This window comes from Meles meles, chromosome 11 (genome assembly GCF_922984935.1).
Source record: "Meles meles chromosome 11, mMelMel3.1 paternal haplotype, whole genome shotgun sequence".
In the NCBI taxonomy this organism is placed as follows: domain Eukaryota; kingdom Metazoa; phylum Chordata; class Mammalia; order Carnivora; family Mustelidae; genus Meles; species Meles meles.
This window is the reverse complement of record NC_060076.1, coordinates 35640831-35666919: the sequence shown is the minus strand read 5'-3', so window position 1 is coordinate 35666919 and position 26089 is coordinate 35640831. Positions and strand designations below refer to the sequence as shown.

Genomic DNA, 26089 nt, shown 5'->3' with positions numbered 1-26089 from the left:
GGCACCTTAATAATTTTAAATTATTTTTTTTAAAGATTTTATTTATTTATTTGACAGAGAGAAATCATAAGTAGGCAGAGAGGCAGGCAGAGAGAGTGAGAGGGAAGCAGGCTCCCTGCCAAGCAGAGAGCCCGATGTGGGACTCGATCCCAGGACCCTGAGATCATGACCTGAGCCGAAGGCAGCGGCTTAAACCACTGAGCCACCCAGGTGCCCAATAATTTTAAATTTTTAAAATATTAATTTTTTGATCTATCAGAAATTAATATTGGTATAAGAAGTAGTAGAGACCCAGTTTTTTTCTTTTGCAGCCCAATTTTTAAAAAATATTTTATTTATTTATTTGACAGATCACAAGTAGGCAGAGAGGCAGGCAGAGAGAGAAGGGGAAGCAGACTCCCTGCCGAGCAGAGAGCCCGATGTGGGGCTCCATCCCAGGACCCTGAGATCATGACCTGAGCTGAAGGCAGAGGCAACCCACTGAGCCACCCAGGTGCCCCTTCAGCCTAATTTTTATTTTAAAATAGTTTTAGATATACAGGAAATTTGCAGAGATAGTACAACATTCCCATGGATCCCTCACTCAGTTTTTCTTATTATTAAATCTTGTTACAACTAAAGAACCAGCATTGGTACATTAATATTAACTGAATTCTGTACTTTAGTCCAGTTTCATTAATTTTTCTCTAATGTCCTTTTTCTATTCTAAGATTCTCTCAGGATACCATGTTATATTTATTTATTTTTTAAAAAAGATTTTATTTATTTGACAGACAGAGATCACAAGTAGGCAGAGAGGCAGCCAGAGAGAAAGAGGGAAGCAGGCTCCCCGCCGAGCAGAGAGTTCAATGCGGGGCTCGATCCCAGGACCCCGGGATCACGACCTGAGCCGAAGGCAGAGGCTTTAACCCACTGAGCCACCCAGGCGCCCCACCATGTTATATTTAGTTGTCATATCTTCTTAGCCCTCTCTGATCTGTGATAGTTTCTAGGGATCTTTTATTTTTAAGTAAATTATTATTTATTTATTCTAAAATAAGTAATTGGTTGTCCCAGGACTGCTTATTGAATAATCCATCATTTTCCCATTGATTTGAAAGGATGGTTTTATTATGTATTAAATTTCTACATTTACGTATTTCTTTTTCTGGAAAAAGACTTTTCCCTGGTGTGCTGTTTAAATGGAATGTTTGGAAAGCTGATGTGTCCATGATTTGATGTAATAAGGTCTATTCCATTTTAAAACTTTTTTTTTTTTTAAGATTTTATCCATTCATTTGACACAGAGAGATCACAAGTAGGCAGAGAGGCAGGCAGAGAGAGGAGGAAGCAGACTCCCCGCCGAGCAGAGAGCCTGACGCGGGGCTCGATCCCAGGACCCCGAGACCATGACCCGAACCGAAGGCAGCGGCCCAATCCACTGAGCCACCCAGGCGCCCCGTCTATTCCATTTTAAAAAGGGATGACTTGGTAACATATCTGTGGTATTAATAATGGAAAATGAATGAGCCAGGATTGCTGACCTGGCCGTGGGTGCTCTTTCAGTTGTATGAAATCCAGTCCTTTCAGAGGGTCTTTATGTTCATAGCCTAGAAACACACTTATTTACTGCTTGTCCATGTTTTTATTTCTTAATTTTTGTGTTTGTGAGTGTTAATAGTCCTTTTTCTTTTGAAAAACACTGCTATTAAATTACTGTACTTCTTTATAATAGGATGTTCTGTAGCCATACAAATAAACGAGGAAGCTTTTTACTGTTATGACTGATACTAAGATAGATTGTTGGGGGGGAAAGCAAGGTTAGAATAGTATGTATACTGTACTGTTATTTTTGTTAAAATGAAGCAAAGGGAGGCATATTTGTGTTATTTACTCATACACAGAAGGGGACACAAGTTGTAGTTGCTGTTCTTTTTCAAGAGAAAAATTGGGAGAGAGGAACGAAGGGAAGACTTTTCATTCTATGCTCTTTTAAATTTTGAATCATGTAAGGTTTTTACTTCTTGCCTAATAGTTCTGACTAGGACTTCTAGTACTGTGTTGAGTGGAAGTGGTGAGAGTGGCCATCCTTGTCTTGTTCCTGGTCTTGCAGGAAAAGCTTTCAGTCTTTCCCCACTGAGTGTGATACTAGCTATGGATTTTTCATTTATGACTTATATTATTTTGAGGTAGTTTCCTCTTTATTTCTAGTTTATTGAATGTTTTTATCATGAAAGGGTTTTGATTTCTGTCAAATGACTTTTCTGCATCAGCTGACATCATGTATTTTTTTTTTTCTCCTTCATTCTCTTAATGTGATGTATAATGTGTATTCATTTTTGTATGTTGAACCTTTCTTGCATTCCAGGGTTTAAATAAATCTGACTTGGTATTGGTGTATAATTCTTTTAGTAGGCTGTTGAATTTGGTTTGCTAATAATAAGTTTTTAAAAAGTAGAATGATGGGGGCACCTGGGTGGCTCAGGGGGTTAAAGCCTCTGCCTTTGGCTCTGGTCATGATTACAGCGTTCTGGGATAGAGCCCTGCATGTGGCTCTCTGCTCGGCAGGGAGCCTGCTTTCTCTTCTCTCTCTTTCTGCCTGCCTCTCTGCCTACTTGTGATCTCTATCTGTCAAATAAATAAATAAAATCTTAAAAAAAAGTAGAATGATGGGCGCCGAGGCAGCTCAGAGGGTTAAGCCTCTGCCTTCGTCTCAGGTCATGATCTCAGGGTCCTGGTTTCGAGGCCTGCTTCAGGCTCTCTCCTCAGTGGGGAGCCTGCTTCCCTCTTTCTCTCTGCCTGCCTCTCTGCCTACTTGTGATCTCTCTCTCTCTGCCAAAGAAATAAATAAAATCTTTAAAAAAAAAAAAAAGAAAATTTAAAAAAAAAGAGAATGATGAAGTTCTGTGTGAGTTTTGAACCCCTAAAACTGATGTGAGAAGTGGAGGAGATGCCTTCTCCAGTGAAGTCTGAGTCTGTCTATAGCAGTGGAGTTGTATGTTTACTTGAGTTGTGCCAAAGTGTCTGCTGCGTAGAGCATCCGCATCAATTTTTTTATTGTTGATTTCTTTGTTGTTGTTGATTTTTTTTTTTTTTTTAAGATTTTGCTTTTCAGGTAATCTTTATCTGTGATTTGGAGCTCGAACTCACAATCCTGAGATCGAGTCACATGCTCCACTGAATGAGACAGCCAGGCACACCTTGTTGTTGATTTTTGTGCTTTATTCCCCTACTCCTTTTTTTTTCCTTCCAAGGAGAGAGAGCATTCTGAAGTGTGTATGTTTTGTATTTTCATGACCCTTTCATGTGGATTCTTAGAAAAAATAAAATGTTTGCTGGCATGGATATTCTTATTCTCTTGTTACAAAAGTAGTACTTAATATTCATGAGCTTCTCTTGTCATTCTCTAAGTGGCCTAGTTACTATTACTCTACCCCTCTTATAGTTGAGGAAACTAAGGGGCAGAGACCTTAAATAACTTACTCAGAGTCTTTTGGCTGGTAAGTGGCAGAGAGATTTGAACTCAGCTTGTCAAGCTCCAAGCTAGTTCTCATCCTGAAATACTGTTTCTCAACTTTGTAGTTACTAGTCTCCAGAGAATCATAGACTCTTAGGTGGGAAAGTGACCCCAATACTGAACTTCTTTTTGTGTCCATCCACTTGGGAATAGTATCAGACACCCCAACTTGTCAGATTTACCAAGACCACAAGTTAATTCTCCTAATTCATATTATTGTGCATCAGCTTTTTTACTCACTTTCGGTGTCACTGCTGGTGGAGCAATTTTGGTGGGTCCTTGTTCTCTTTATCAGTAGTGTTAGAGCCTTGCAGTCAAATCAGTCATTTCAAGGTCCGTTCTAGCTCTAAGTAGCTGTAAGTTGTCTGACTTTTCTTTGTTCCCATTTGTGTTCCTTTGTTTGTTTCAGCCTGGCATTTCTGTTGAAATTTTAAATCTTGATTCTGCCCTCATAAACCAGTATCACTTGTCTCTCCCAGCATTGTGCCCCTTCGCACGTTTCTTAAATAGCTCTAATCCAAGTTGTCAATTAAAAAACTGAATAGCATAGGTGTTTAGAGAATTGGGTTTTGGTCCCTATAAGGTACAGTTAACCAAAGTTTTGTGATCTTATCCACAAAGATGAACTGAGTGACCGTTAATGCCTTACAGAAACTGAATTACATTAGATCCATGGTGTTTCTCATTTACTGACTTAACTCTAAGCTTTGTTTTTCTTTTCTTTCTTTTTTAACCTATCTGGCCCTAAGTTTCCATACTGTCTATTTGCTTTCACTTGCTGCTACTTCAAGTTCACATTCATATGGCAGCCATGGAATCAATGCCCTTGGTTATTAATATGTTGTTTCTCCAGCGCATAGGGAATGTACCAACATACAATCTTCAGTGTTCTCTGCATTTATTTGTTTGTTTGTTTGTTTGTTTTAATCCTTTGAGGGGTATTCTGATATTTTTGGTAAATCAGATATTTATGCATTGGAGTGAATATGGTTGAAAATATCTAATTCTTGTTCAGTAGAGATTTAACCTTCCTAATTAATATTATTTACTGATAACTGTATATTCTTTGTTTCTCCTACTCTGAATTTCATTTTTTAGTTTTTCATGTATTTGCAAGTTGAAAATTGATTCAAATTAGGACTTTTATGCATTATTGTGGAATTTAATTTCACACATTATAGATTTTGAAATTTATTGTAATCTTGGCTCAGAACTATTGTTCCGAGGCGCAGTGTAATACAGTCTGCTGGTTGAATCTAATTAAGGTGTCGTATCACTTGCATGCAGTATGTATCTTTGCCTAGAATGTTCTAAAATTCCTCACTTGGGAATAACACTTCCTTCAGTTCTTTTTGGTCTGATTGAAAAACCCAGCAATATTTGACACACTATATGTAACTCTTGTTTAAGAGGCAGACTGTGTTTATCTTTTCCATTTGTTGACTATTTTAACCAAAATGCTTAACTGCAGTTTTTAGTATGATTACCAGCAGATTGGGTATTAATCTTATTAATGTCACCTATATTCATTTACCATTACTGCATTCAGAGACAAGCATGACTGGGCGCTTGGGTGGTTCAGTTGGTTGGGCGGCTGCCTTCGGCTTGGGTCATGATCCCGGAGTCCCAGAATCGAGTCCCGCATCAGGCTCCCAGCTCCATGGGGAGTCTGCCTCTCCCTCTGACCTTCTCCCCTCTCATGCTCTCTCTCACTCTCTCTCTCTCAAATAAATAAATAAAATCTTTAAAAAAAAAAAAAAAGGAGACAATCATGACTGTACTCCAGTTCTGGGTACACAAATATTAAGGAAGTATAAATAATTTAGTAAATGAAAGTTGCATAGCTTGCAAGCAAAATTGCTTTCTAACAAGTATAATTTATAATTTTAAAGAAAATGGGCACATTATCTTTTTATGAGATTATATTTTACAATTATTGAGTTGACTATATACTGTAATTATGTGTTAGAAAGATTGCCTGCCTTTCTTAGAACCATGTGAAAAATGAACAATTTCAAGCTCTCTAGAATTCTCAGGATTATCTTGCTTAGCCCACAGGGTGTCATATCCCCCCCCCCCACACTGCCGCTTGGTTTCTCTATTACCCATTTCTTGCTCTCATTTGCAAGGTAATCGTCCCTTAAATAAACAAGAATTCTCTAAAGACTGAGCAGAAACGAGGGTTAAGTTGCACAGCCCTGGTTGACAGAGGGCCTTTTATGGAGATGTTCTTCCCCAAAAGAATTGCTCATCTCAAGGTCTTTTCCATTAGATCTTTGGGTATACTTCCAGTATTGAAATAAGGAGCCTTTCTTCCTGTTTACCTCTAGGCTTTCTTAGACTTTCCAGCATAGTACAACAGAAAAAGTACCGTATGTCTCTTTTAGTTCCATGTCCACCCCTTTTTTTGCTCTGTACAATGTTTTTCAATTTTGGCCCTATTGACAATTTGGACTAGATAATTCTATGTTATGGGGGCTGTCCTATGCGTTGTAGGATGTTTAGCAGCATCCCTGGCCTGTACCCACTAGATGCCAGTAGTAGCTCCCAAGTCATGACAAAAGAAGTCTCCAGTTGCTAAGAGAGTAGATCTTAAAAGTTTTTATCACAAGAAAAACACTAGGCAAACAAAACTTGTAAATATGTGTGGTGATTGATATGAATTAAACTTATGGTGGTAATCATTTCATAATATATACATATATTAAATCATTATGTTGCACACATAAAAAGGTCTCCAGATGCTGCTAGATGTCTTCTGGGGAACAAAATCACCCCCAGCTGAGAACAAGAGCTTTATAATACTGAACAAGTGCTTGATTTCCCTGGTTGAGACTTAGTTTTCTCATCTGTGTAATGTGGTTAATAATCCTTGCCTACTGCACAGGATAAAATACATGTGCAAGTGTTTTGTGTGTTTTAAAGTATTAAGTACAATTAAGAGGCTGGGTTAAGCCTGGCAGTAGAACTCGGCTCTGAATTCTATTACGGTCAGTATCTCAGTGCAAAGAATGAAGCTGAAGATGTCAGGTGTTGGTGATGGGTCACAGGCCTCATGACTTACCATAGATGGTACTCTCCAGAGCTCTTCTGTCCCAACAGGGAAAGTGGGTGGTTACACTTCAACATGGGAGCAGGGCTTGACTAGATGATGCAGTCCTTACCAGGCAGTTCTGAGGCAGCTGCAGTGGGGCATAGCTCCATTGGGGAGGACATGTGGCATTCCCCAGAATGACTCTAGCCTTTCTTACAGTACTGAGTATTTAGCACTCTGGCAGGCATGGTTTTGGCTAACATACCCATCTCTGGTCTGTTACTATTTTGGGCATCCCTCTCTCCCTCCTGTGTATAATTTCCTGGTGTTATTATAACAAAGTACTACAAGGCAGTGCCTTAAAACAACAAAAATTCATTCTTTCACAGTTCTGGAGGCTAGAAGTCCAAGTCCAAGGTGTCGGTAGGGTCATGTTCTCTCTGAAGGTTCTAGGGGAGAATCCTTCTTTGCCTCTTGCTAGCTTCTGGTGTTTGCTGGCAAACCTTGGCAAGCATTGAATTGTAGATGCATCACTCCAGTGTCTGCCTCTGTCTTCACATGGCCTACTTTCCTGTGTTTGTGTCCCTGTGTCCCAATTTCCCTCCTTTTATAAGGACAACAGTCATATTGGATTTAGGGCCCACCCCTACTCAATATGACTTCATCTTAACTTGATTACATCTGCGAAAGACTCTATTTCCAAATAAGAATGCATTCACACATTCTGGGTGGATATGTGTTTGGGACTGCACCCAGTGTAGGCGGTGTCCGGAGAGTAAGCAGCAAAAGGCTCCACTGTCAGCACGAGGGGAGACCCCCAGAGTTCATGGGGGTTCTGACCAGTGAATGAAACATGACAGAGGACACCATAGGAATAGGTTGTGATTGGAGATTTAGGTAGGTCATAACCATTTGATCAGTGTAAGCAGGTAGGAGAGTCCTTACCCCCAGGCTGGTCTCTGCTTTCTGTGGGACTCTGGTAAGAGCAAGCGCAACTGTTTGAGAGGACAGACAAATGGTCAGATTGCTAAGAAAGAGAACAAATTAAGACACCCAGTATTTGAATCATGAGAGGCCTTTGATCTCAGGAGTTAGGAGCTCAGATAGGAGGGTGGGACCAACTGGGTCAGAGCCGGTCGCACAGCAGCTGTGACTTACTGCTCAGTCCCAGAGAGTTGGCTGAAGCATCTAAAAATGCCCTCTTGCCAGGGATAGGCCTGCACGGAGCAAGGAGAAGTGAATTAAAGGCTTTATCACTGTAATTCATTTTCCAGCACTGGCTAGTGTTAAGGTGCACTGGCAAGGTGTAAATAAGAATGGGCTCTCTGGATGATATTGAGTGCTCTGGATAAAGGAGATTGAAAAATTTAATAACATTAAATGTCATTTGTAAATGAAAGAAAGCTCTTGCCTTTTCTGGGGAACACTTTGTAGGCCAGTCCCTCTGCTCTCATCAGAGTGGCTGAGTTCGAGATGGAGTTGTTGTTGTTGTTGTTTTTATTTTTTTCAAAGATTTTTATTTATTTATTTGACAGAGAAAGAGATCACAAGTAGGCAGAGACGCAGGCAGAGAGAGAGGGGGGGAAGCAGGCTCCCCGCTGAGCAGAGAGCCCAATGCGGGGCTTGATCCCAGGACCCTGGGATCGTGACCTGAGCCGAAGGCAGAGGCCTAACCCACTGAACCACCCAGGCACCCCGAGATGGAGTTGTTTTGACATTGACACCTTTTCATTTGAAATTTATTGTTTGATATCGCTTCTTTGGAACTTTGCTTGTTTCTTTAACATAATCAAAATCTAACCTGCCATGTAAGTCTAGGACTCTGAGTGACCCATATGTTTCTGTTTCTCCCATGGCCTTGGAGCTGGCCTGACTTTTGTGAGGATGATGTCCTGGACAGCTTATAAGAGGAGAGAACCTGGGATGCCGGGGTGGCTCAGTCAGTTAAGTGGCTGCCTTGGGCTCAAATCATGACCCCAGGGTCCTGGCACCGAGTCCTGCATCAGGCTCCTAGCTCAGCAGGGAGCCTACTTTTTTTTTTTTTTATTTGTTTATTTACAGCATAACAGTGTTCATTGTTTTGGCATCACACCCAGTGCTCCATGCAGTACATGCCCTCCCTATTACCCACCACCTGGTTTCTCAACCTCCCACCCCCCCGCCCCTTCAAAACCCTTTGGTTGTTTTTCAGAGTCCATAGTCTCTCATGGTTCATCTCCCCTTCCAGTTTCCCTCAACTCCCTCTCCTCTCCATCTCCCCATGTCCTCCATGTTATTTGTTATGAGGGAGCCTACTTTTCTCTCTGCCTCTGCCTGCCACTCTGCCTGCTTGTGCTCTCTCTCTTTCTCTCTCTCTGACAAATAAATAAATAAAATCTTAAAAAAAAAAAGGGCAGAGAACCCCAATGCTTGGGCTAGTTGATAGATTCTCTGTCTACCTGTCTCCACCCTTCTAGTCTTCTTTAACTGCTGTAGGGTTTGTGTGTGCACACATGTGTTCATGTGTGCATGTGTGCTTGCCCTTGTCTCCCTGGACCTGTATTATATTTCTGACTCAGGAGCCTTATTCAGTGCTTTTTGTCTTCTGTCAGTAGTTTGGGGGACCCTCAGGAATTTACCAGCAGACTATGTTCCTTCGTTATTACAAACAATGGTTGTGATATGACTTTGTGACCTGACCCTCTGGAATTTGCCAGCAGACTATGTTCCAAAGTTATCACAAACAATTCTGTGATGAATGTTACTGTTCATGTATTTTATATGCCAAATTATTTGCTTAGGATGAATTTGGGAGTGAAATTGCTGGATCAAGGATATGCGATTTTGAGTGTTTTTATGTGTATTTCTAAATTATTCTCCAGGAAAGCTTACATTCTCTAGCTATATATATAAGTACTCTTGTCCCTGAACTCTTATTAACACTGGATAATGTTTTTCTTTTTTTTTTTTAAAGATTGTCTTAACCGACTGAGCCACCCAGGCGTCCCTGGATATTGTTTTTCTTAAGTTTGTCAGTTTGATAGACAACAGATGTTATCTTTTTGTTTAAATTAATTACTTTTTTATTACTAGGTTAGTTGGACATATTTTCATGTTTGTTGGCCATTTAAAAGTTCTTGTTTTGGATATTATCCATGAATATTCTTTGTTCATTTTCTTTTGGAGTTTTTGCTTTTCATCCCATTCCTTTATTTACTAAGCAAATATTAATTGAATACATTTTATATGCTAGAGCCAGACACTATTCTTTGAGAACAGTACTGACAAAATCCCTGTCCTTAAGGAGCTTACGTTCTGTTGTAGTAAGGCAGAAAATAAACAAGTAAATATGTAATATGATGAGTGGGATAAGGACTGAAGAAAAAGTACGCATGAAAAGGAGGTGGAGAATGATTGTGGGGGATGGTATGTTATAAAAGCGGTTGGGGGAGGCCTCACTGATACCACTAGTGTATAGTGGAGACCTGAAGATTAAGGCCAAAGCTCTGCTGATATTGGGGAAAGCATTATTAAGCAGAAGATACAAATAGTACAAAGACCCTAAGGCTGGACTGTGTTTGGAATCTCACTGTAGTTTGGTGAATGAGAGGGAGAGTTAGGAGATGAGTCTGGGTAGTAGCAAGGAGTTGGGTGGAAGTGGGGATAGGGAACATGCATGTAGGACCTTGGAACCAAAATAAGGTATTTGGATTTTATTCAATGATCTGGGGAAGCATTGGAGAGTTGTGGGTGGTGAAGAAGCATGACCTGAATCGATGTTTTAAGAGAACATGGCTGGTGAGTGGAGATTAGCCTGGGGGTGGGAGAGGGGCAGTAGTGGAATCTGGGACATCAGTTAGGAGTCTCTTGCAATATGCCAGGTGGGAGATGCTAGTGGCATAGTGGAAGTAGTGAGAAGTGGCTTTGTGTAGATTTTTAATATAGAACCAATAAATTTAGCTGATGGCACGTTTTGCATGGAGCACTGGGTGTTGTGCAAAAAGAATGAATACTGTTACACTGAAAATATAAATAAAGTGAAAAAAAAATTTAGCTGATGGATCAGATGTGAGTTATGAGAGAAAGAGAAATTAAAGATGGCTCTGTTTTCTGGCCATTTGAAGAGTTGAGGGACTATGTGGGCAGCACATGTTGGCTGGTGGTGAAACCTTAGTGATTTGTAAGAGCTTTTTATGCGATGAAGTTTATTAATATTTAGTCATTTAGGTGGAAAATTTTCTTTACTCCATTTGTTTTTAGTTAACTTTTTAGTACTGTTTTGCTATATAGAAATGTCAACTGTTAATCTTTATGTTTTTGGGTTTGCTGTCATGTTTAGAAAAATTCTAAAAATTGCCTCTTCTTTACTTAAGTACTCTGTGGTTATGTATTTCTATTCCTTCTTTAATCTGGATGAAATTAATTTTGGTATAAACTGTGAATTAAAGTTCAATCTTAATTTTTTTGAATAATTAACCTTTTATCCTAACATCATTAAACAATTTGTTCTTTGCTAAGAGAAATGATTCTGTTGTTTCTTCTGAATTGTGAGATGGCAGGTTGTGTAAATAGATATGCTATTACCTATTAGTGTTTTGCAAGCCCCTGGTCTTTTCTTTGGTTGATGAATTGGTGACTATAATTTTTGAGTATTCTAGATTGTAGACATTTGTCTCCTGAGCGTCTTCCATTCCCAAAACATGAACTTGACTTAGAAAATGGTTTCCAGGGCGCCTGGGTGGCTCAGTGGGTTAAGCCGCTGCCTTCGGCTCAGGTCATGATCCCAGGGTCCTGGGATCGAGTCCCGCATCGGGCTCTCTGCTCAGCGGGGAGCCTGCTTCTACCCTGCTCCCTCTCTCTCTCTGTCTGCCTCTCTGCCTACTTGTGATCTCTGTCAAATAAATAAATAAAATCTTAAAAAAAAAAAAAAAAAAAGAAAATGGTTTCCATCAGTTTCCCTCAATGATTATGAATTCTGTCCTATGGATGATATGAGACCTTTTTTTTTTTTAAGATTTTATTTATTTATTTGACAGAGAGACACAGGGTGAGAGGGAATACAAGCAGGGGGACTGGGAGAGGGAGAAGCAAGCTTCCCGCTAACCCTAACCCGGGGATCATGACCTGAGCTGAAGTCAGACGCTTAACGACTGAGCCACCCAGGCATTCCTATGTGACCTGTTTTTAACCACAGCCTATGTCCTGCCACCAAATACATTTTCTGTTACTTCATTTTGTCAACTGATAATTGTTCTGAGATTATAAACTAAAATTTGCTTTAGCAATACGAAAATTGACTACAGTGTGTACTGGCTGTCCATTTAATCACATTACAGATCCCAAAGCCTTCCACATGTATGTATTCCAGTTACATTCTCTGTGCTCTAGGCCTTCTCTGATATGCGGACAATATAGAGGTGACAATATTTAATTTGTTGGATTTTTTTCTTTAGGGCAAGAGATATGTTTCTTATGTTGTTAATAATGTTTACCAAATCTTATATTTGGGTTAAGTCTTCAAGCTTAGAAGTACACCTACAGCACTTTGTCATCTTAGAAATTGATGTCAAGGCCGATTAACCTAAATCTCTTAAATGTTTCTTTGTTTTTTGTAGAGAGGGAAATATGAGGTTCCTAAGTGGCTCTCATCCAGTAGCATTCTGCTTCTTCAGCAAATGCTTCAGGTAAGATTTGTTATTTATTTTTTAAATAACAGAAGTCTACTGTCTACTGCAGTTGTTTGATCCAACTATAAGATGTCTGTGGTGCTGCTGCGTTTGGAGGACAGTGCTGTTTCTCTATTAACTTAACAAATTCCATTCATTATATCTACTGCCGTCCTCTAGATGCTTTCTTAATTGTGTTGCGAATGCATTTTCTTTCAGATCTCTACCATATGTCTTTGCTGATATGGTTTTCCTTCCTTTTTCTTGAGCATTGTCTGTCTTTTCCGACTGGCTCTTGCTCTCCTGTCTTCCCCTTTCTTGCTCCCAGTCTTGCACATTAGGTGTACAGTAGATAGGGAGTACAAGATTCAATGAACTGATGGACAATCGAGGGGACCCAATGACCTTGTGCAGTGGTTCTCAAACTTTAGCATGTATCAAGATTGCCAGATGGGCATGTTAAAACACAGATTGCTGGGTGCCACCCCAAGAGTGTCCGAGTCAGTAGATCTGGGGCAGGACTAGGAATCTGCCTTTCTAACAAGCTTCCAGATGTTGCTTATGCTCCGGGTCTTGGAACCACACTTTGAGAACCACTGATTTAGGGGGAATGGCCTCTTAAGGGCTTAAGGTAGGAGTACTAAAATCTATGTATCTACTCTGCCAAGCACTAGGCATGCCACCTAACCTGGTTCTGATCTGTCAGATGGGGGTTTGGAGCCTGGCCTCACTTCTATGTTATGAGGATAAAATGAGATTAATAGGCAACACTTTGAAAATATGAGTATCTTATTAGTGCAATATTTTTTTCATTATTATGTATTCAGAATATCTTCCAGTTTTCCCATCTATTAAGCCATCTCCACTTTTTATTCAGAATTTACCTCAGGCTCAACCACCTTGATTAAGTGGAGCCAGACCACCAAATCTCCATAATGAGATTGAAAACACCTCATCCTTTCTTCTAAACTCCAAAAAACTTAATCTTTGTTGATTAATTTTCCTCTCCTCACATTTGAAAATTACAAATGGAAAAGAGAGGTGTGCTTTTCAAGTTGTTCTATGTGATTGTAAGCTCATCGGAGGTAGAGATTGCATATTCACTATGAATGCCCTGCATTGTGGCTGCTTGAATATTAAATTGGTGAATATTTCCTGTGAATAGGTTTTCCAGCAAAGACTATTACATCATACAATAGATTGACTGAACTTCATGAATAATGTCCATACCAATGAAGTTCATGTTTGTTAAACATTTATCTCCTAAGCGTGTGTTGGCTGCTATAGTTTTCTTGCCTCTGTTGCCTTTTTTATAGAATTTATTCCAAGGCCATTTTAAGGTCTTTGACAACATTTTCGTGATGGTAAAGTTTACATCTGTTCTGATGAAATTGAGTTCTTCAGGAGGAAAGGAGTTCTGTGTTCCCTATTCGAAATGTTAATCTCTAGCTACTTCTCAACGACCACTAGGTGGACCCAAAGAAACGGATTTCTGTGAAAAATCTGTTGAACCATCCCTGGATCATGCACGATTACAACTGTCCTGTTGAGTGGCAAAGCAAGAATTCTGTAAGTAAAATGAAGTCCAGTAGAATTTTTCAAAAAAACTTTGTTTGATCTTTGTGTGGATTCAGGACCTATAGTGATGTGGTTTAAATATAAAAGAAAATATATTTTGTAGACTTGTTTATCAGTTTGGTGTTTATGAGGCTTGTAACCTAATTATACATTTGCCCGTTAATCTCTAGGACCGTGGCTCTTAATTCAGGCTGTACAAGAGAATCACTGGGACTTAAAAAAAATGTGCCCATCTCAGAACAATTAGTAGTTAATTTTAAAAGCTTCCGGGTATTTCTTACATGTAGTTAGGATTGTGAACAGTGCTCTAGAAATCGCAGGCATGTCACTTAACTTTGCCAAATCTGTTTGTTTGTCTGTAAAAAGTAGTTTAACAGTTCTGTCTGCTTCCTAGAGGAGTAATGAGGTTATACTGCTTGTCACGCTTTTAAGTCTGAGGAATCCTGTACACTCTTAATAGTTATTGATTGATTCATTTAAAAGTAACAGTAGTAAACCTATTACATTTTATCTCAAGTTAATTTTTTCATAAAAGTAACTTAAAAAAATAAATTTAATGAGAGGAGTAGCATCTTTGCGAATTTCTTTAAAGTCTAGCTTGATAGAAGACACTAGGATCTCATCTGCTTCTATATTCTGTTTTGATATGTTGTTTTGATTGAAGTATATGAAGAAAAAGCAGACACAGATATGTACTGGGAAAATGGTTTAACACTTTAAAAGCTTTTTCAGATAAGTAGGGATATTCTGTGTTAGTTCATTAAGTTTTCTTAATGAACCTTATAGTGGTTTCTTAAGGGTTAGTTGCTTGTGGAATCAATGAAGTTGTTGTATTCTATTGTATTAAAATCCATTGGATCTCTTCCCTATGTAACATTAGGCATTGTTTTTTTGGAAAATATTGTTTCACTGAGTTATTCAGATCTTCCAAAAGTTAACACCTTTCATTATATAATAAAAAAAAAAAACCTTCACTTTTTTTTTTTTTAGATTTTATTTATTTATTTGACAGGTAGAGATCACAAGTAGGCAGAGAGGCAGGCAGAGAGAGAGGAGGAAGCAGGCACCCCCCCAAAACCCTCACATTTCTTAAAGTCACTATTGATCTTATCAGAAGAGTCTTTAAGAAGTGGAAAGCTGTTAAAAACAAAAAAAGGAATTGGAAAGCTGTTAAACTAAAGGTGGCAGGTACAAATTTTCCAAAATCCTAATTTTCTTTTTAAAGATTTATTTCTTTTGGTGGGGAGGGGCAGAGGGAGAGGGAGAAAGAGTCTTAAGCAGACTCCATGCTGAGTGCAGACCTCCAACAGGGGGCTCAATCTCACAACCCTGAGATCAGTACCTGAGCTGAAACCAAGAGTTGGACACTTTAACTGACTGCACCACCCAGGTGTCCTCCAATTCCTAGTTTTTGATTGTAAGCCCAAATTATATCATTAGCAACAAATACTGTCAGTTGCTTGTTTTCCTTTAAATGACACGTTATTTTTGTTCATTTTTGAGAAAATGCCAAATACCCAAGTGTAGATATAGTTTGTCTTTCAAGTGAAAATGGTGTTCCATGAAGAAAACAGGTGATTCAACTCATAACTCAGTCATACAGGTGCTTTTCCTCTAAACAGCTATCGTATTTTGGTATGCAGAAGTGCTTTGTGCATGCTTCCCATTTTGTCACACAGAATATCAAAACACGTGTACTGAGTGGCCAAGGTTTAATAAAATTAATACTTTTTACTACTTCATTAGTGAGTCTTTTTTTTTTAATTTTTTTTAAAAGATTTTATTTATTTATTTGACAGAGAGAGAGAGATCACAAGTACGTAGAGAGAGAGGGGAAGCAGGCTCCCCACTGAGCAGAGAGCCCGATGCAGGGCTCGATCCCAGGACCCTGAGATCATGAGCTGAGCTGAAGGCAGAGGCTTAACCCACTGAGCCACCCAGGCACCCCCATCAGTGATATTCTTAATTGAAACTGCCTTAAAATTTTTTTCAACTATAATTGCATGACAAAGAATATGGTATCTTTTTTTTTTAAGAATGTGGTATCTTCCTGTAGTTGGTGTCACTGCATTGATTCATACTAAGGCACCAACAGTTTTATTCACCATTGTGTTTGCACCATTACTACAAATGTTAACATTGTGAAAAATGAAAAAAAACGGTATTATAAAAATAGTTCTGACCTTGGAGATCCTCAGAGCTCTGTGGGCTATACCCTGAGAATTGGTCTAGTATATGTATGTGAAAAAATTTAAACAGAGTCCTATGTGAGTTAAAACAGTTAAGTAATTATTCTTTCATTAATGTTTAAGTCTTTTTTTTTAAACAAATGGCAACTTGAACTTGGCAAAAATATGAATATTATTAAAGGATATGTACACTTTGATATTGGTTAACTATTACTGTATATAATGAAATCTCAGAGTTTAGTGACTTAAAACGATAATAACTTATAATTCTGTGGACCAGCAATTTAGGCAGGATCATCTAGGCAGTTCTTAGGCAGACCTTCCTTACCTGGAGTCGTCATGTGACTTTAGTCATCTGGTGACTTGATAGTAGCAGGATGTCTACGGCTTGCTCACATGCCCAGCTGTTTGTGCTGGCTGTTTGTTGGGCCACATTGAGTGTAGCAGGCTAGCCTGGGCTTCCTGAAATGCTGCCTGGATTCCAAAAGAGGCAAGAAAGTGGGCAAACTCTAATCCTTCATTTTTCAAGCATTTTTCAAGCCTCTGCTTGCATCATGTTTGGTAATATCCCATTCACCAAAGCAAACTACAGGGCAAAGCCTGGAACCACTGTGAAAGATGTATCCTTTTAAGTCAATACAATTCATATCCCTAATATATAGATAAGGATACCAAGAAATGAAAAATAACGGATTTAAGAAATAAATTTTGAAGAGTGTCATCACTTTACATCTTTGTAGATTACTTTTAAATCTGGCTTAATAGAAGATCCTTGGATACTTACCTGCTTTTGCATTCAGTGTGTTTTGATATGCTGTTTTGATTGAAGCATACAAAGAAAATGTAGCCTCACATAGTTATGTGGTTGGAAAAGTAATGCTTTAAAGAAGTGTTTTAATGCCCTTTTCAGATAATTGGGCACATTCTCTGATGATCCACTAAAATTTCTGCAGTGGAGTGGGGTATGTGCTTGGTCAACAGAATAGCTTGCAGGTTTTTCAGACATGCCACAATGTGGACTTGGTAGAGCTGTGAGGTATTTGCTTTCTGGAATAATCACAGAAGCGTAATAAATACGCTTCTCAATAGCCAGCTAGTCTTGGAAAATCAGAGTAAGCTTGTTTTTAGCTCCTTCTCACTAGTCTGCCCACTGTTATGAAATCCCTTCTGATTATCCTATGACTGCCAGCTCCTAAAATTTCTCTTCTCCATATTCCCTTTGGTCCTCCACGATATCTTTAGTAACTACCGATACTGAAGTTAGAGTTAGAGCAGTGACTTAATTCTTTTTTTTTTTTTTTAAGTTTTTATTTGAATTCCAGTTAGTTAACATGTAGTGTAGTATTAGTTTCAGGTGTACAATATAGTGGTTCAGCACTTCTAAACGTCACCTGGTACTCACCAAAACAAATGTACTCTTTAATTCCTGTCACCTGTTTCACTCATTTCCCCAGCCCCGACCTGCCTACCTCCCTTCTGCTAACCATCAGTTTGTTCTCTAAGAGTCTGTTTCTTGGTTTGCCTCTTTCTTTTTCCCTTTGCTTGTTTTTTTTTTTTGTTTCTTAAATTCCACATATGAGTGAAAGCATATGGTATTTTGTTTTTCTCTGCTTCACTTAGCATAATACCCTCTAGCTCCATCCGTGTCATTCAAATGGCAAGATTTCATTCTTTTTTATGGCTAATATTCCTGTGTGTGTGTGTGTGTGTGTGTGTGTGTGTGTGTGTATAGGTATATGCCACATCTTTTTTTTTTTTTTAAGATTTTATTTATTTATTTGCCACAGAGAGAGAGATCACAAGTAGGCAGAGAGGCAGGCAGAGAGAGAGGGGGAAGCAGGCTCTCTGCTGAGCAGAGAGTGAGATGCGGGGCTTGATCCCAGGACCCTGAGATCATGACCTGAGCCGAAGGCAGAGGCTTTAACCCACTGAGCCACCCAGGTGCCCCTCATTTGCCTTTTTCTACATCCTCACCAACACCTGTTGTTTCTTATGTTGTTGATTTTAGCTGTATTGAAAGGTGTGAGGTGATAGGTCATTGCTGTATTTTTGATTTGCATTTCCCTGATGATGAGTGATGTTGTGAGCATCTTTTCATGTGTCTGTTGGCCATCTGTATGTCTTCTTTGGAAAAATGTCTACCCATGCCTTCTGCCCATTTTTTTTTTTTTTAATCAACATAGAATATGTTATTTGTTTCAGGGGTACAGGTATGTGATTCATCAGTCTTACACAATTCATAGCACTCACCATAGCACATACCCTCCCCAGTGTCTATCGCCCAGCCACCCCATCCCTCCCGCCATCCTCCCCTCCAGTAATCCTCAGTTTGTTTCCTGAGATTAAGAATCTCTCATGGTTCATCTCCCTCTCTGGTTTTGTCTTTTTTCATTTTTCCCTCCCTTTCCCTATGATCCACTTTTTTCTCAAATACCTCATATCAGTGAGATCATATGATAATTGTCTGACTCTGATTGACTTATTTTGCTTAGCATAATACCCTCTAGTTCCATCCGTGTCACTGTAAATGGCAAGATTCAGGTCTTTTTGATGACTGCATAATATTCCATCGTATATACATACCATGTCATCTTTATCCATTCATCTGTTGATGGACATCTTGGCTCTTTTCATAGTTTGGGTATTATGGACATTGCTGCTATAAACATTGGGGTGCATGTGCCCCTTTGGATCACTACGTTTGTATCTTTGGGGTAAATACCCTGTAGTTCTTCTGCCCATTTTTAATTGAATTATTCATCTTTTGGGTGTTGAGTAGGATAAGTTCTTAATATATTTTGGATACTAACCCTTTATTAGATATATAATTCGCAAATATATTCTCCCATTCCATAGGTTACATTTTAGTTTTGTTGATTGTTTCTTTCACTGTGTAGAAGCTTTTAATTTTGGTGTAGTTCCAATGGTTTATTTTTCATTTTGTTTCCTTTGCCTTAGGAGACATTACCTAGAAAGAAGTTACTATGTCAAAAAAGTACTGCCTGTGTTCTCTTCTAGGATTTTCATGGTTTCAGATCTTACATTTAGGTCTTTAATCCATTTTGAATTTATTTCTGTGTATGGTGTAAGAAAATGGTCCGGTTTTATTCTTTTGCATGTTGCTGTCCAGATTTCCTAACACCATTTGTTGAAGAGACATTTTTTTTCCCTTTGGATATTCTTTACTGCTTCATTGAAGATTGACTGTATAATTGTAGATTCATTTCTGGGTTTTCTATTCTGTTTTATTGATTTTATGTGTTTATTTCTGTGCCAGTACAATACTGTTTTGATTACTACAGCTTTGTAATATAACTTGAAGTCCAAAATCATGGTGCCTCCAGCTTTGTTTTCTTTTTTCAAGGTTGCTTTGGCTACGTGGTGTCTTTTATGGTTCCATGAAAATATTTGGGATTGTTTGTTCTAGCTCTGTGAAAAACGCTGTTGGTATTTTAATAGGGATTGCATTGAATGTGTAGTTTGCTTTAGGAGGTATAGACATTTTAGCAGTATTTGTTCTTCCAATCCATGAACACGGAGTGTCTTCCATTTCTTTGTGTCATCTTTGATTTCTTTCATCAGTGTTTTATAGTTTTCAGAGTATAAGTCTGTTACCTCTTTGGTTAGGTTTATTCATAGGTATCTTACTGTTTTAGGTACAATTGTAAATGGGATTAATTCCTTAATTTCTGTCTCTCTCTCTCTCTTTTTTTTTTTTTTTTGAGATTTTCTTTATTTATTTATTGAACAGAGATCACAAGTAGGCAGAGAGGCCGGCAGGCGGGGGCGGGGTTGGGAAGCAGTCTCCCCGAAGAGCAGAGAGCCCGATGTGGGGCTCGATCCCAGGACCCTGGGATCATGACTGGAGCCGAAGGCAGAGGCTTCAACCCACTGAGCCACCCAGGCACCCCTCTCTCTCTCTTTTTAATGATTTTATTTATTTATTTGAGCGAGAGCAAGAGAGCACAAGCAGGGGGAGCAGCAGAGGGAGAGGGAGAAGCAGGCTTCTTGCTAAAGTAGGGAGCCCTATGCGGGGCTTGATCCCAGCACCCTGGAATGATGACCTGAGCAGAATGCAGAATCTCAACTGACTGAGCCACCCAGGCACTCCTTAATTTCTCTTTCTGCTGCTTCATTATTAATGAATAGAAATGCAGCAGATTTCTATACACTGAATTTATATCCTGTGACTTTACTGAATTTGTTCTAGCAGTTTTTTGGTGGAGTCTTTTGGGTTTTCCGCATGGAATATCATGGTATTTGCAAATAGTGAAAGTTTTACTTCTTTCTTGACAGTTTGGATGCCTTTTATTTCTTTTTGTTGTCCGATTGTTGTGGCTAAAACTTCTCGTATTATGTTGAATGAAAGTGATGAGAGTCTACATCCCTATCTTGTTCTTGATCATAGAGGAAAAGCTCTAAATTTTTCCCCATTTAGGATGATATTACCTGTGGGTTTTTCATATATGGGATTTAATATATTGAAGTATGTTCTCTCAAAACTTTGTTGAGGGTTTTTATCATGAATGGATATTGTACTTTGTCAAATGCTTTTTCTGGATCTATTGAAATGATCATTGATCATATGGTTCTTATCTTTTCTTTTAGTGATGTGATGTAGCATGTTGATTGATTTGCAAATATTGAACCAGCCTTGCAACTCAGGAATAAATCTTACTTGATTGTGGTGAATAATTTTTTTTTTAAATATATTGTTGGATTTTGGTTTGCTAGTATTTTATTGAGGATTTTTGCATCTATGTTCATTAGAGATGTTGGCCTATAGTTCTTTTCTAGTGATGTCTTTCTGGTTTTGGTATCAGGTAATGCTGACCTCATAGAATGACTTTGGAAGTTTTCCTTCCTTCTCTTATTTTTTGAAATAGTTTGAGAACAGGTATTAACTCTTCTTCTTCTTTTTTTTTTTTCTTTAAAGTAGGCTCCACACCCAGCATGGAGCCCAACACATGGCTTGAACTCATGACCCTAAGACCAGGATCTGAGCTGAGATCAAGAGTCATATGCTTAACTGACTGAGCCACCCAGGCACTGTGACACTTCTTTAAATGTTCAGTAGAATTTGCCTGTGAAGCCATCTGGTCCTGGACTTCTGTTTGTTGGAAGTTTTTTGATTACTGACTCAATTTCTTTGCTGGTTATCGGTCTATTCAAGTTTTCTATTTCTTCTTGTTTCAGTTTGGGAAGTTTATATGTTTCAAGGAATTTATCCATTTCTTCTAGTTTGTCCAGTTTGTTGGCATATAGTTTGTCATAATTATCTCTTATAATTATTTGCATTTCTGTGTTTTTGGTTATTTCTCCTTTCTTATTTGTGATTTTATTTATTTGGGTTCTTTCTCTTTTCTTTTTGATAAGTCTGGTTAGAGGTTTATCAGTTTTATTAGTTGTTTTCAAAGAACCAGCTCCTGGTTTCATTGATCTGTTCTATTGTTTTTGGTTTGTTTGTTTCTATATCATTTATTTCTGTTCTAATCTTTATTATTTCCTTCTTTCTGATGGCTTTAGGCTGCCCTTCTTGTTCTTTCTCTAGCTGTTTTAGCTGTAAGGTTAGGTTATTGAGCAACAGCTTCATTCAAGCAACTGTCAGTACTAAGCCTCAGAAGAGCAGAGTGTGCAGGTGTGTGAGCAGTGCACTAGCAGGGCCAGGCAAGCGGGGATGTGTCCCCTGTGAGGGGGAGGGAGTGGGTGGTGCAAATGCCTGTGTTTAGCCATTGGGGGTCATCATTTCTCCATGTGTGGGAGGGCTTGGCGTGTCTTCTCAGCCATGATCCTCATAGCATAAGATACACCACTGCTTGTGGGAGAACAGATGCCAACATGAAGAAAGTCTCTGATTTCACCAACACAAAAATTATTTTAAATTTGGGTGCAGTATAAAATAAAATATATAGTTCTGAGTGTTCAAAAAAAGTACGTAATTTTCCTTATATTTTAGTAAAGTAATTGCTAATATTTACTGAATACATACTATAATTGAGTAGTGTGCTATTGTGTAAGAACTCTCTATATATTATACTAGAATATAATATAGAGCCCTTAGGATATTACCCTTTTTAAAAAAGATTTTATTTATTTATTTATTTATTTATTTATTTATTTATTTGACAGACAGAGATCACAAGTAGGCAGAGAGAGAGGAAGGGAAGCAGGCTCCCTGTTGAGCAGAGAGCCTGATGCAGGGCTTGATCCCAGGGACCCTGGGATCATGACCTGAGCTGAAGGCAGAGGCTTTAACCCACTGAGCCACCCAGGCGCCCCAGGATATTACCTTTAAGAGTCAGGTGCAGAACAGTGTTATTACTTTAAATTTTACAGAGCAGTTAAATTTTTTTAAATATTTAAAATTATTTAAGTATTTACGTATACTTTTTTAAAATAAGGTTTTGTGTTTTTAATTCTTTTCACTCATTTAATCCTCTAAAGTAGATACTATTATTGTCTCCATTGTGTAGATGAGGCAACTGAGACACAGAATCAAAAAGTAACTTCCCCAAGATCAAACAGTTAGTAAGTGTAGAACCAGGATTTGAACCTAGACATAAGGGCTCCAGAATGTGATGGATCTGGCAGGTCAAATCATTCAAATCTGGGGCCTGCATCCTGCGTAGCTGTGGCCTTTGTGACAAGGGTTGCTTGTCTGGTCTCTGTTAAAATAGCTCATGGAGCAGAGTTTTGGAGAGGTGGCGTAGTGGTTTGGTAGAACAGACTCTGTCTGGACTAAGAACAAAAATTGCCAGTCCTGGGGCCGCCTGGGTGGTTCAATTGGTTAAACTACTGCCTTCGGCTCAGGTCATGATCCCAGAGTCCTGGGATTGAGTCCCACATCAGGCTCCCAGCTCCATGGGGAGTCTGTTTCTCCCTCTGACCTTCTCCCTCTGACCTTCTCCCCTCCCCTTTTCTCTCCCATTCTCTCTCTCTCAAATAAATAAATAAAACCTTGAAAAAAAAATGCCAGTCCTGGGCACATTCCAGGAATCTTTCTGAGTCTTCATTTTCTTCCTCCAGTATGAGTTTTCTGATGTCAGCCTCTTATGTATGTTTGGGTTATGTTTTGTCATTTATAGAGTGCCTTTACGTGTTATGTCATTCATCTGTCTTGCCTGCCTTACAGTACTGCTTCAGGGATCAAATGAGTAATATACAGGGGAAGTAGAAGCGATGATTATTGCTTTTCAAAGTATTTGCTTTTCTCCCCTCAGTTTTCTGTTTCTTCAAGAGTGAATTATAAAATATAATTCAGATTTACTTGGATATTTAATATATAGGTGCTATTCTATAACTCTATGCATGATCTCCTTCTATCATTCACACATAGCTCTAGTACCCAAGTATTGTATCAAATAGAAGTTATATTCAGTTCTATTTTCTGCCCTACTGAACAGGAAATGTAGTAGGCACGGATAATCCAAAATAATTAGCCAGCTTTTGGTATTCATTTTTGTACTTAATTTAACTTGAGTATGTGTGGCTGAGAATTCAGAGTACAGATCTTCCTTGACTTAAGGGGTTACATATAAACCCATCATAAGTTGAAAATATATAAATAATAAATATAATAATATACAATATAATAATATAATATATAATATAATAATATACAATATTATATATATTTTATACATATAAATATATGTTTTATATATAACAATCATATATATAAAATATGTAAATCCATTTTAAGTTGAAAATATTGTAAGTCGAAGATGCATTTAATGCACCTAACCTGCTGAACAGCATAGCCCAGCCTGGCCTCCCTCAAACATGCTCTGGACACTTACATTAGCCTGCAGTTGGGCAAACTCATTGAACACAAAGCCCATTTTATAACAAAGTGTTGAATATCTCGTTTAACTTGCTGATTACTGTACTACAGTGAAAAACGGAATGATCGTGCAGGTACAGAATGGCTGTAAATGTATTGGCTCTTTCTTCTCACGATCCCTGGCTGATGGGGAGCTGCAGCTTGTTGCCCTGCCCAGCATCACAAGAGTGTATCATACCATATATTGTTAGGGACAAGATCAAAATCCAAAGTTTGAAGTAGTTTTTACTGAAAGTGTATCACTTTTGCACCATGGTCAAGTTGAAAAATTTTAAGTTGAACTGTTGTAAGTCTGGGACCATCTATACTTATAAAGTATTGAGTCTCTTTGGAAAACCCAAAGTTTCTCTTTGGAGTTTGGAGTCTCTTTGGAAAACTTGAGATAAGCCATATGTTTCAGACTTTGGAGTCTTGTCCACCCTACTCTTTAACCTCTCCAGTTCAGGAGTCCAGCAAAGAAGATAACACCTTCTTTCTACCCTTCCCTCCTTTCCAACACGCACCTTGTGGTAAAAGCAGGAGGCTAGGAGAGAGAGAAAGGTTCTTTTTTGTTTGTTTTTAAGAGACTGTTTTTTGAGAAAAAATGAGCAAGAGAGAGCCGGTCAGGGAAAGGGCAGAGGGAGAGGGTGAAAGTGAGAATCTTAAGCAGTTCTACAAGTGTGGAGCCTGACATGGGTCTTGATTTCATGTCCCTGAGTTCATGACCTAGCCGAAATGAAGAGTCAAATGCTTAACTGTCTGAGCCACCCAGGCACCCCTGTTTTTAGGAGAGTAACATTAAGATTATGGAGGGAATCCCAGAAATCTTCTCCTTGAGCAGTAGTCACATCAACTGGTAGTAAAGAAGATGCCCAACTGGTGGTAAAGTGTCTGAGCTTCTGAGGTTGGGACCTTCCTAAAGGGGGTATCTACCGTAGGGGGAACTACTAAGGTCAAAGCAACACAGTGGAAACTTATCTTAGCATTTGGAACTTTCATATAGTATAAAAAGTATGAGCTTCTGTTGTCTTCACGTTCTCCGTAACCCATGAGGTTGTGCTTATACCAGCCAGTGATGCTGGTCATTGTTTCTAGTGGTCCTCTATTTCCATGATGGCAGCATGATTTTCTCTTGAATCCATTATTACAAGTGTGGTGTCCAGAACAAGGGACTCGTGAGATTGCTCTGCTTTGTGGTGGGCAGACCTCTCCTGGTATATTATGTTTGATTCTGAACACTTTCACACTGAGGGTCAGGGACAACCTAAAATGTGCGATGTAAAGAAAGGTCCAGGATGGCAAGGGGTGGTAATCATTAACATGTTGGTTAAGGGAACTAGAAAAGAGAAAACTTGTCTGTACTAGGAATATTCAAATTTCTGAAAAGCTCTTAAACCAAGGAGGAAGTAAAATTATGACTGTTAGTAAAAATAGTTAATCATTTTTTGAGGGTCTTCTCTGTTTAGATGTACTAGGCTCTCCACATATGTTACATGTATTGCAAGGCGGCTTCTGTTTCTGCTTTACAGATGGTGGAACTGAGGCTCTGAGACGAATAATAACCTACTCAAGGTCATACAGTTATTTAGTGATTTCACAACCCAAACCAAAGTCTTCCTAATTCCAAAGCCCGTTAGCTGTCAGATTGTACTGACACTGAATGGAGATCATAGACAGACAGATCTTAGGGGACAGGGCAGAAGCTAGCTATCCCAGCTGTTCTGATTCCCGGGAACAGAGAACTTAGGGCAGAAAGAGAAAGATCACTTATTGGGGTTGTTGTGAAGAGAATTCGGACATGGCAGAGAAGACTTTAAAATCACATTCCTTATGAATCTCTTCCACTGTGATCTTCTGAACTCCTGTTCAAGGTCCAGACTAGGCCCCTTCAGCCTTTTCGTTCTCAGTTTTTCAGATTTGGTTCTCAGAACCTATTTCTGGCCCGTCATGGATGGATCTGAGTACTTCGATCATTTCTTTCCTTAAGCAAAATAAAGCTTATCTAGAAACTATCTCACTTTTTGAAGTTGTGCTTCACTAGGTCCCTTAGCATCATGAGGGCTTCTTGGATTTGTGCTAAACCCAAATGTAGTTTGAGGTGCACTGCGCTACAAGTCTGAGCCACTCTTCTCTCTAACCTGTTGGAGAGCCACTGATCTTAGTGCCCAGATGACTGTTCCTTGATGAAAATGCCAGGCAGGTCTTACAGTGGGGAAGGAGGATGGAGTATCTTGGCTACATAACATAATTTTAAGAATTAATCAGCTGATGATGGGATGTGAAGGGCGAGGCAAGTGTTCCTCTTCATGAACTGCTTATTGTCAC

At 38.9% G+C, this 26089-nt stretch overlaps 1 protein-coding gene across 4 annotated transcripts in view; it reads left to right on the top strand.

Annotated features, from left to right (window-relative positions):
* MELK (maternal embryonic leucine zipper kinase) overlaps window positions 1-26089 on the top strand; it is a 97310-nt gene that overhangs the window by 37440 nt on the left and 33781 nt on the right. For all 4 annotated transcript variants that reach the window (XM_046021774.1, XM_046021770.1, XM_046021772.1 and 1 more), the window contains 2 exons: window positions 12125-12193; window positions 13646-13744. In XM_046021774.1, coding sequence (XP_045877730.1) covers window positions 12125-12193; window positions 13646-13744 — 168 coding nt within the window. The remainder of the gene's footprint in view (window positions 1-12124; window positions 12194-13645; window positions 13745-26089) is intronic.